This window comes from Oncorhynchus kisutch, linkage group LG6 (genome assembly GCF_002021735.2).
Source record: "Oncorhynchus kisutch isolate 150728-3 linkage group LG6, Okis_V2, whole genome shotgun sequence".
NCBI lineage: Eukaryota > Metazoa > Chordata > Actinopteri > Salmoniformes > Salmonidae > Oncorhynchus > Oncorhynchus kisutch.
Genome location: NC_034179.2, coordinates 67192245 through 67204376, shown reverse-complemented (window position 1 = coordinate 67204376; position 12132 = coordinate 67192245). Strand labels below are relative to the sequence as shown.

General features: G+C 38.6%; 1 protein-coding gene across 1 annotated transcript; it reads left to right on the top strand.

Annotated features, from left to right (window-relative positions):
* Window positions 1-1698: 1698 nt before the first annotated feature.
* On the top strand, window positions 1699-5153 carry LOC109891897 (homeobox protein Hox-B10a-like). The gene is made up of 2 exons (XM_031827231.1): window positions 1699-2556; window positions 4157-5153. The coding sequence occupies exons 1-2, from the start codon at window positions 1776-1778 to the stop codon at window positions 4432-4434; spliced, it is 1059 nt and encodes a 352-aa protein (XP_031683091.1). The 5' UTR covers window positions 1699-1775; the 3' UTR covers window positions 4435-5153.
* The last annotated feature ends 6979 nt before the right edge of the window (window positions 5154-12132 follow it).

The following is a 12132-nucleotide window of genomic DNA, read 5'->3' as shown; positions in this document are numbered from 1 at the left end:
CAATGCTGTAGACTACTCCATTGATTGGGCCTTGTTGAAATGAGCACCAGGCCTGCCTATTTAAGATACATATTTTGCGCATACTTGGCACTACAGAGCACATATCATTTTATCGTTGAGACATACAGGTGTTTTCATTTGTTTCTAAATTCAGAATTTACGCACGTGTTTCGAAATGAAACCCTCCATTTGTTTTGTACACTGCTGCTACTCGCTGTTTATTATCGATGCATAGTCACTTCACCCCTACCTACATGTACAAATTACCTCAACTAATCTGTACCCCGGCACACTAACTCGGTATCGGTACCCCGGTATATAGCCTCTTTATTGTTATGTTATTGTGATACTTTTTATTATTATTGTTATTTTATGTTTTACTTGAGTTTATTTGGTAAATATTTTATTCAACTCTTCTGGAACTGCACTGTTGGTTAAGGGCTTGTAAGTAAGTATTTCACGGTAAGGTGTACACTTGTATTCGGCGCATGTGACAAATAATGTTGGATTTGATTTAGATTTTTTTAAACATACCCAACTATGCCAGCTGTTTTCTTTGCGCAATATTGCCTAATCCGGTAAAATGTTGCTGCTTAAAAAAGTACAATACTTTTACAATTTGAGGCTTAGTTGTAACCCAGACTATGGGTCATGACATTTAATTTCGTGTAATTTCAAACATGTAATACTAGATAGCCTATATCGAAAATTCTGCAGTTAGTTAGCCTATCCTCTAACCAAATATGAAAGACAGTCCTGCATTAAATGATTGTTTTCATGCCATATTAAAGTGTCTATAGGTGTGACTGAAATAGTACTTTACATAAATGACAACAATTGTAGATTAGCGATGTGTTGCTAAAAAGGAAAGAACATTATAACTATTGCTGTTATAGCTATAGGCTTTAGTTGTTACTATTGTTATCATTATTGTATTATTACTAAACAATACAGCGTTTAAAAATACATTTACAAGATTAATCCTTGTGTATTTTATCCATTGTTGGAAAAATTCAAGATTGTTTGTAGAGCTGGGGGGTTTATGTACAAACAATAAAACAACGTTTACAGAATATAAATCATCAACAGCAATGACTCATTAGGTTATAAGGAGCCTGCATAATGATGTAAGTGATAGGCTATTGCTAGGCGTGCATTTGAGCTAATAACTCTTGCGATGTATATGACATTGCTGCACATTTCGTCGAATTTATAGGCATAAATCTGACTGATAAATTGTTAAAATTGCCATTTTAACAAAGGATTGTAGCCGAAGCGAAATTATGCTTAATTTTGACAACAGGTTTGAAAGCTTTAATCCTATAAAATCATACACGTTAAGAACGGATATGAATATGCTCATACAGCTTGGAATAGAGGCAAGCCAGGCGTAAATATATTATTAAACCGAGTGAGTGAATTACACACTGTGTCCAAAATATAATTGAATGCAGATATTCCATCTAGCAGTGAACAACATGTCAATCTCTGCCATTTTGAAAGCCATTTTGAAAACAACTCTGCTACTTCCATTGACACATTGGCGATATGCATTTAATTAAATTAAAGATAAGCTATGGCTCTATGAGAATGGATAAGATATCTGCAACCTATTACAGAAATCAATTAAACAGGAAGTTCTGGCAATAGCAGATTTAGGCGCTTGAATTAACCAGCACCGCAAGGGGAGGAGCCTGCCCGTGAACCCCAGACGCTATTGGGTCCCTTGCAGGAAGCTGCTCGCCAGACTCTTTTCGCGAAAATATGTCCTAGCAATGTCATGCTCTGAGAGATTCGTTTTCACGGCGTCCTTGGTTAACTCTTTCGTGGACTGTCGTCCAAAGGAGCCCCCCTCTGTCGCCCACCCTGACCCGGACCGCAGAGTCCAACATAACTGGGGTTCCGTGCCAAACACGGCCATACCCGGGACAATGAACCAGCACCAGCCGTTGCAGCCGCAAGAAGCTATGGCTCAGCCTCGATACCAATACCACCAGGGAATACTGAACTGGGACGAGCCACACTTGAGCCCGGTCCGAGTGCCGCAGGTCAGTGCGTGCCCTTACAGCGCGTCAAACAGAAAAGACGACTCCTCCTATTTGCTGCTGGAACCGGACAACCACTCAAAACCGTCACCGGACGTGTCTGCCTTCACCAGACTAATGTCAGAGATGGGCTCCATGACGGGTGGTTCTGGTCCAATTCAGGGCTACTTCCGCCCGGAGCAGTCATACTCCGGGTTCAAAGTCCAGGAGTACCACAACAGCGTGCACGGCTTGCCCACGACCAATCCACCGCGCACTCCCCACTCAGTCTCGAGCCATTTGTACCACTTGAGCTTCCCGGTGCTGCCATATCCAGACACTGACATCAAGCGCGTTATTGATGACTTAGCGTTGGGCAGCAGTGAGTGTCCAGCCCAGAGAAGCGATATCAGCAGCATCACCCTGGCTAGCAGTCAGACCAACACGGAAGACTTAGTCATAGGTTTACGGCGAGACAAGCCCCCATCAGACTTACCCAAGGGCGATAAAGGTCCCAGACAGGAGTCGCAAGGTGGGTAAATGGAATGAAAAGTTAAAAAAAGCTCTGAAAAGATAGAACGCGACCATGGCAATAGCCACAGGAAAACATTATCCGGTCAATCGAGACAAGGTGTTTTTTTTACTAAGGCTGTTAAAGGGAAGAGAGAGGAGAGGACAAAGGGAGCCATTGCTCAAAATTAATTTATTGCACGGAACTACCCTGCCAGGCTAAATTGCACTCGATTTTACTGTGCGCTCCTTTGAACATCAAAACAGCGGATGTCTCCTTTGTGTTTAGGGACAGTTAGCTAGGTGTAGCCTACAGTTGACTGTGGGCCCAGGTTTATGTGAGGGTAGACTATAACCGACTGACTCAGTCTCACAATAAAATGTAGGCTAAAGCTAATGCTAGCTTCTATTTGCCTGTTGCCATGCTAGATGCTATAGCTAACATGTATATAGTTTCGTAAAATGAGCACTGAGAGGTGCCGTAAAATATCCTATTTAAAAACGGGGTCATATAACACGTACGTTAACCAATGAACCAAATATTTACATATTTCAACTCAGGTTGTAAAGTCATCACACATGACAATATTTGCCATTGAGTGTTCAAAAATTACGTAATTTTGTTCAAAATAATACTTTTCTTTCCAACTATAACATGTTTGTCAATAGTAAATGTCGAAATAAGTTGTCCAACGGCATTTGGCATATTAAAAATAAATTGTCATTATAGGCCTAGTGAAACAGATTAATGGGTCAACAACAACCCATTTCTACTTAAAATGTTCAATTAATTTGTACATTTTTGTGTGAAATCGTCTGATTTCTATATCCTACTCAGATTAGAGCTTTGTCATATAATGATTTATTCAGTAGGCTAGCATCATTTAGCCTAACAATATCCTATGCCTCGCTGTAAAGGCGCCATTCACATCAATCTGCTACATTCAGATAGACTACTACTTAGCTTTTTGTCCATTTACAAATGAATCATAGGAAAATATTGAGATGTGTAATAGATTTGATGCAAACATGGGTCTAGCATCGTTTTTTGTTTGACGTATGGGTTGCTAGGCAAATTGAATTTACTCCAGTAGGCACAACAGTCGTTAAATTCAGTACCATACTTGTAAGACCTATTCCTATGCCTCTCCTATGCATGTCTAGTCCTACATATTTTTCCATTTGTCCTTTTGATAATAGTTTGTTCTTTTGACAATACCCAATTCACGCCCAAGTAGAATGTCATTTGTTGATAACGTGATAACAAACCCTGCATTTCAGAGAACTACCTGAGAACTATCAATCAGTGAACTAGAGGAGAAAATAGAACACAAAACAATTGTACTACCTCTCTCTCTCTCACACACACACACACACACACACACACACACACACACACACACACACACACACACACACACACACACACACACACACACACATACATACATACATACATAGGGGGAGAGAGGCATGCCATGTGACATTATATCCCGTAATAAACTGAAATTCTCAGCCAGGTAATGCCCGCGGAAGCATTATAGAAATGTGCATATCCTGGAACAAAGAATTTGCGTTCTGCCAGTCTACCACTAAAGACTTGTTTTGTCTTGTTTTGACAGAGGATGCAACATTCGAAAATGATGCAACCTGTGGATGGCTGTGGGCGAAGGCGGGGAGGAAGAAGCGCTGTCCTTACACCAAATACCAAACACTGGAGCTGGAAAAGGAGTTCCTCTTCAACATGTATCTGACTCGCGATCGCCGCCTGGAGATCGCTCGCAGTGTCAACCTCACTGACCGTCAAGTCAAAATCTGGTTCCAGAACCGCCGCATGAAGATGAAGAAGATGACACGGGAACACAGAACCAGGGACTCGGTCACACATTTCCCAATCTGATTCCTCACAAACATGGTGTGCAGAGACAGGCCTACATGGACGTGACACGAGATGACGCAACGTCAATAATAGGATGGACCATATACTGAAGGATGTGGTAGAGGCCCTGATCTGAAGGATGACCTGGATAAAAGTACTATCTATGTCCTATACACTTTGCATGAGGATGTGGTGGCTGTTACCGGTTATACTTGAGTTTTTCCATGAAGGAGACATATCTGCGAAGCTTTTTCTTTCTCCATACCCCTGTCCCGCAACACCCTTCATAAAAGCACTTTATTTGATTATTGTCTTGTAGTTGTTTGTTGATAGCTCAATAGAATGATTGCAACGTTGCTTAATTTGTATTTTTTGCCAGACATAGGCCACTGTCTTGAATCGAAGACTATTGTTTACAGTTCATGCTAGGCTATGGGAAGCCAATTTGAAAGGATCACTTTATTTATAACGTGAGCACTATTTTATTTATTTGCGGACGCACTTGTATTTGTAAGCTTTGAAAAATGTGCACCAGTCAGCACAATATTTTGAATTTCAATTTTGTAAAATAGGAAGGATTTAAAACATTATTTCTTGTTTATACGGAGTCCTTTTTCAGATAGATTGACTTGAAACAAAGAGTGTGTTGATTACAATAATGCATGATTGGATGTATAAAAAAACAAACAAATGTTTTCTAAATGAGAGCATTAGAATTAAAGGTTACTCTTTCCGTGAAATAGGGAAACGTTTTCTTACGCACATGAGCCCTTGACGTTCCAAAAGGCAAGCCTGGGATAGAATATATATTTTTGTCTTGTATTATCAATGTTTGTTTTTATATAGTTTCGCCTATCACTTCTGCTTGAATAAATATTCCCCAGTTCCCATATGTCTTAGTTTGCAACTTCGATATGTGTAGATAGATGGAGAAAAACATACAGCTGCTGAAATAAATATTTTCCCCACCATTACATTTAGTGTAATTGTTGGGTACATCCCATTGCAATAATTACTAGTTCTAGACACCTATTACCACCCTTAGCCCATCCCTCTTCCTAGTAGCCTTCTCCTACCAGGTCATATGAGCTCGAGTAATGTGATTATTCTTCCTGTAATGACGATTGTAATTGCTGTAACTATTATTATTACGCTAGTATTTGTGGTTTGCAGTAGCCTAGTTGTATGGTGTAATGTTCTTATCCTAACAAGCAATGTCAATGCATATATTTGGTTTATGCAAGGTCTAATTGAAAACAATTTAATCTGATTTAGGAGTGATTAATTGTAAAACAAATATTTAAAAAATAATAATGTATATAATATACTTTTCTGAGTTTAGCCTACATGTATCTTGTGGATTTAACTTTATTTCCCCCTTTTTCACTAGCTGGGTTCAGTGGTCACCATTTACTGTGGCCAACCTTCTGAATTCAAAATACATTATTTTTTCCCCACTTTTAAGAAAAACAGAAGCCAAGTTGCAGATGCCAGAGTTTCCGCTGCTGATGTGCGGGGTTGTCAGCCAACGCACAGGCCAGTCTTTCACGCCCCCCTGGGAACAGCGTTGACCTACAAGCATACCACATAGAATTTCCTCTTATTTTTGTCTTCCAGATTGTTAGACATTGGTCGAGCTGGAATTATGACCTGGTCTGTGGCATTTATAGGCTAGAAATAAGAAGCAACGTATAGCCTTATGCCAGATCATCATGATAACCATTGCACGTAGTAAAAAAACGAATAACGTACGTGTATTTAGTGTGTTTACATAAAATTATTTAATCCCTATTGATTCCGTTTTCATCTAGATGTATGTATTCATTCGACGTCATTGACGTGATCCATGGTTTCATTCTGCATACACTTTCTATAATATTGTTTGAATATGAATTATTTGATGGAAAACACATGCCGCAACTTCCCTACAGTGGACACTGGATATGCAGCTATTGGCCTTTTATCTCAAAAGGAGACTGTAGCGTCTCCTGCTAGTATCGCCATGTTGAAGAGCGCACGATTTTAGTGACGCTGTCTGCGGTCTCCACATTTTTATCAGGGGCAATTGACAGGGCATTTATTGTAGACTCAGGAAGTCAGGGTAGCAGATGTGTCCCAGGGATTATAGTACTGTACTTTTCACTACAATATTATTGCCTGGTATTGTGGCTAACAAAGACGTTCTAACGTGCGTTATAGGCCTTTTTGTGCATGATTGAAACGGCATGGGCATGCTACTTCCGCTCCTATTCTTTATTCCCACTGTATTGCAGTTTGTATCTTGTCTCGTTTTCTAACTGCCGATCACTTCAGTAGGCTAGTGTATATGGAATAAAGGTTACAGTTTTGTTTATGTTGTTCATATTGCGGAACGAAGAATAACGTTCATCCACGTTTATAAGGTATGGGAACTTGTCCAGTGGCTCAACCAGGTTCTCTGAAGGTCTTTGAAGAGAATATGTGAGACAAGCTGTTGTGTGATTTAGGTAGTTTCAAGTTGTTGGGCTGGACGCGTATCACAGGAACCTGAAACTACCTGAATTACTCCAGTACTGCACATCAACGCTCTTGCGTAATGGACGAATGCAAGAACAAGGAGAATACGCCGTTTCCACATGTCTGCGCACTACCCTACATTTTGTAATTGCACAAACAATTGCATTCAATATTATCTAAAAGAGTTGTAATTGTTGACATGTATTTCGTCCCAAGAGTCAATTTATTGCACATGGGCGTGTGGAGAGTTAAATTGCTAATTTAGGCCTCCCCCAAAATGCCTGCGTACACTTGGGTGTGATGAACGCTTCTTCTAAAATAATAAGTTTTATGAAGTACAGCAGGCCCAGACGCTGTAAACCATCTCCATTAAAGACACCAGCACCAGGCTCTACCTCATGTTCACCCCAGCTTGTTTATACTTTGCGTCAGGGGCAAGGCTTTCATATAATTTGCAGGCCATTTAATAGCACATTAACATTTACCGTCTACAATACATTTTCTAACTTCTATCTTGTTTTAACTTTGTAATACAAGACAAATATCATTCACCATTTTTTACAATAATTTTCTGCGTTGTGAACACAAACTTCTCAATAAAGCAACAAAATCATACTCGAAAGCCACATATGCTTTTGATAAATGCGTTTATTTCTTACAGATAAATGTTACAGCATTACTATTGATGGTCTATATACAGTGCCTTCAGGCAGTATTCATACTCTTGACATACCACATTTTGTTGTCTTACAGCCTGAATTCAAAATGGATTAAATGTTTTTTTCCCTCCCATCTACACACAATACCCATAAAGACAAAGTAAAAACATATATTCTCAAAATTGTTGCAGATTTATTACATTTTAAATACAGAAATATCTCATTTACATAAGTATTCACACCCCTGAGTCAATACATGTTAGAATCCCCCTTGGCAGCGAATACAGCTGTGAGTCTTTCTGGGTACGTCTCTAAGAGCTTTGCACACCTGGATTGTACAATATTTGCATATTATTCTTGAAATAATTCTTCAAGCTATATCAAGTTGGTTGTTGATCATTGCTAGACAACCATTTTCAAGTCTTGCCATAGATTTTTTAAGACAATTTAAGTCAAAACTGTAATAAGGCCACTCGGGAACATTCAGTGTTGTCTTGGTAAGCATCTCCAGTGTATATTTGACCTTGTGTTTTATGTTATTGTCCTACTGAAAGGTGAATTTGTCTCGCAGTGTCTGTTGGAAAGCAGACAGCCCCAGGTTTTCCTCTAGACATTTTCCTGTGCTTAGCTCTATTCTGTTTCTTTATATTCTAAAAAAAACTCCATAGTCTTTGCAGATGACAAGCGTACCCATAACATGATGCAGCCACCACTGTGCTAGAAGGACATAAAGTACATTTCTTTGACACATTTGTTGTAGTTTTACTTTAGTGCCTTATTGCAAACAGGATGCATATGTTGGAATATTTGTATTCTATAGAGGCTTCCTTTTCAATCTGTCATTTAGGTTAGTATTGTAGAGTAACTACAATGTTGAGCATCCTTAGTTATTTTCTATCTCTGAGTGGTTTCCTTCCTCTCCAGCAACTGAGTTATGAAAAGATGCCTGTATCTTTGTAGTGACTGGATGTATTGATACACCATCCAAAGTGCAATTAATAATATTCAATGTATTTTATATTTATTTTTACCCATCTAACAAGTTGCCCTTCTTTGCAAGCCAATGGAAAACCACCCTGGTCTTTGTGGTTGAATCTGAGGGACCTTACAGATAATTATTTGTGTTGGGTAAAGAGATGAGGTAGTCGTTCAAAAATGTTAAACACTATTATTGCACACAGTGAGTCCATGCAACTTAACACGTGACTCGTTAAGCAAATGTTTACTCCTGAACTTATTTAGGCTTGTCATAACAATGGGGTTTTCATTTTTTATTAATTTGTAAATGTTTCTTAAAAACGTACTTCCACTTTGACATTATAGACTATTGTGTAGGCAGGTGACACAAAATCTCAATTTAACCATTTTAAATTCAGGCTGTAACAAAATAAAATGTGGAAAAAGTAAAGGGGTGTAAATACTTTTTGAAGGCAATTTCCGAAGGTACATCTTCATCTATAACCCAAGGGTTACCATGAATGTTACCACAGGAATGTCTCTGTTGGGGATATGACTGTTACACATGAATGGCTGATACACTTTCTCTTGTTTGTTTTGATGATTTCATGGGAAAGAGTATATACTTTTTGGACTGGTACAAAGAGCGAGGCCCTCGGGGGTGTGTGTGTGAGTTCTGTGTTGTGTGTGTGTTTGAGAGAGAGAGATCTGTCATCATGAAACCTAACAACTTCATTAACTTGGTCTGAAGGCGGATTCTTACACGTTCAATGGCAATGAATTTAAAACAGGTTAGGCCCTATCTGCCTTTGCATTCTGCATTTCAGTTGGCATTGAAGCCTATTATCTACTTCCCCAGAGTTAGATTAACTCATGGATACTATTTGTATGTCTCTGCATACATTATGAAGGAAGTTAGAGGTAGTTTCGCGAGCCAATGCTAACTAGCGCTAGCACAATGACTGAAAGTCTATGGTTTCGAGTAGCATACTAGCAGTTACTATAGACTTCCAGTCATTGTGCTAATGCTAGTTACCAATTGCACTAACACTAGATAGCAAATTCCTTCAAATTGAACTAATTGCATTAGTTAATCTGCCATTGGGGAAGTAGATAAAGGGTTTCATTGCCAAAATCCTGAAGTATCCCCTTAAGGCTTATCCAGAGGGGGCTCACAGAAAGAGTATGTACATGTCAGAACGGTCATTGACAGACATAGTGTGTTTGTATGCAGTCATGTCAAACTTTCAAACTTCCACATCTGTAATATTATTTCAGCAAAATATTCACGAAAACACGACCCTTATTTAGACGCTAGCTGAAAAGGCTAAAGGCATTTGCACTTCAACTACAACTTCATGATACTGCGTTATATAAATATAAATATATATATATATTGTCATTATATTTTATCTGATCAGGATAGATAATGCAGTCCAATATCTTAAAGGCTGGTACTTTACATACCACAGAAATGTAACGCTGATTTATTGTGTCTAGTTATTGCTCAAATGTGTAGGTTACTGTTTACTGCTTTAGGCTAGTAGTAACAATCCCCGAAAGAACTGCTGACTGCATACTTTTTAGCATATAGGCTAATATTAGCTGCATGCTACACTAATGCTGAAGCTTCTACTACTAACCTATATAGGCCTACTGCTGCTACTGCTTGCTTCATATATGGCACCCCGTAAGGTTCTATATAGAATACAATTGGTTACATATAGATCCTTGTATGGAATGGAACCCAAGAGTTCTATATGGAACCTTACGGGGGTTCTACATATAAGCTTTAGTGGTGCCATGTATGAAGCAAGCAATAGAACCCTTTTTGGTTCTATCCAGAACCTTTTTCTACGAGTGTAGGCTACTCACAAAACGTATTTGATTAGCTCTCTTGTGCGGAAATCCACTTAAGAGACTTTATGAGTGTCTTTAAACAGTTATAAAGAACCTGAGCATAATCATAAGGTATCATTTAACTTCCACGTCACTAGTGTTGCCCATAGCTTTGGAGAGGCTATATGATAGCTGTTATAACTCCTGCCAATATCAGGTTTCTTATTGAAAAGTGAGGGCCTCTGTAGAAATAAATATCTGATGATGAATCATAAGTTTGGATAAATATGTTTAAGTTGATTGAACCATTTTGTGTTATCAAATCCTTATTATTGTAACTTGTAGGCCTATCTGCTTACCAATGATTACATTTTGTTACGATTTCTGTATTTCTCAATTTACCATGTTAAATTGTATTTGCCAATATGTATTATCAAAATAAATTAAGAATAGTCTGAGTCTAATTTGTGTACATTTTTATGCTCAATGCATTATAGTCTACAACAATTAATTAAACGTTTCTCTTGACATTTTTTTAAACATTTCGTGCGGTTTGCAGATAATGCTTTCAATGTTTACTACTCCAATGTATCTAATTAAATTGTTGGCACTTTGCTCAGCGGGTATTTGGTGGAGTTCGTTAATTAAATGATCACTGCTACATTCAAGCCAGTGGAAGGCAACATGCAATGCTGTTTTTTATTTAACCTTTATTTAACTAGGCAAGTCAGTTAAGAACATATTCTTATTCACAATGACGGCCTAGGAACAGTGGATTAACTGCCTTGTTCGGGGGCAGAACGACAGATTTGTACCTTATCAGCTCGAGGATTCGATCTAGCAACCTTTCGGTTACTGGCCCAAAGTTATGTAGTGAAAAACATTCAAATCACTTTAAATATGAGTCTCATCTACCCAATACACCCTTTCGCATGTTTTCGTGTTTTGCAATTATCCTATACTTTTAACATAACAGCTGTTAGGCTATTTAGTGCTCAATAAATCTGCAGATATGTTCGAGCGCAAACACAAGGCAAAGTTTTATCAGCAGTAGGTATTTCTATATTGCTGTTCTTTTTGCGCTTGATATAAGTTATTCTGAAGCTGAAATGCATTAGTTGCTAGCACCTGAGCCAGTGGAAGGCAGAGAGAGCAGTGAAGGCCGAGGCCAAAGCTTTGACCCGCTTGAATGTGACAAGTCATGCACAATACGTAAATATGAACTGTCTCCAAAACCGTTAACTTACGAGTCTTCTTTGCTTTCCCCTGTATCAGTAAAATGGTTATCTTCCGCTGGGTTTTAGAATATCCTGGTGTAGTCTCATTAGTCTCATTTCTTCCGTGTTTACTTTTTGTGTCTGAGTGTGAAGTGAGCGTTTTTGTCAGTGGCAGGAATGCTACAGCAGAGTCGTTTACGGTCCCCGCCACAGGCGATATATCAGGTCTATAAAAATCAAAGCTGCCTGATGTAGCATTTTATTATAGTATTAAACGACCAAAAAAGTTCAAGTAGTTTATTCTATAAAGACAGGGGATTGGCACGCAGTAGTGTTTAATGCGCTCGTTAAGAAACATGACTGTTAATCTGCCAATAAAGCATGAACATAGACATTTCCTACACCAGAGGAAACTCAGACGGAAGTTTGAAGAAAACAAACTAATAAAGGTCTAAAACCTGAAGATTTGAAACATAAAACGTGATAGGCAAGAGAGATGCATTTGATTTGATTTGACATCCAGAGATGAAAGCGATAGAGAAATAATGGCG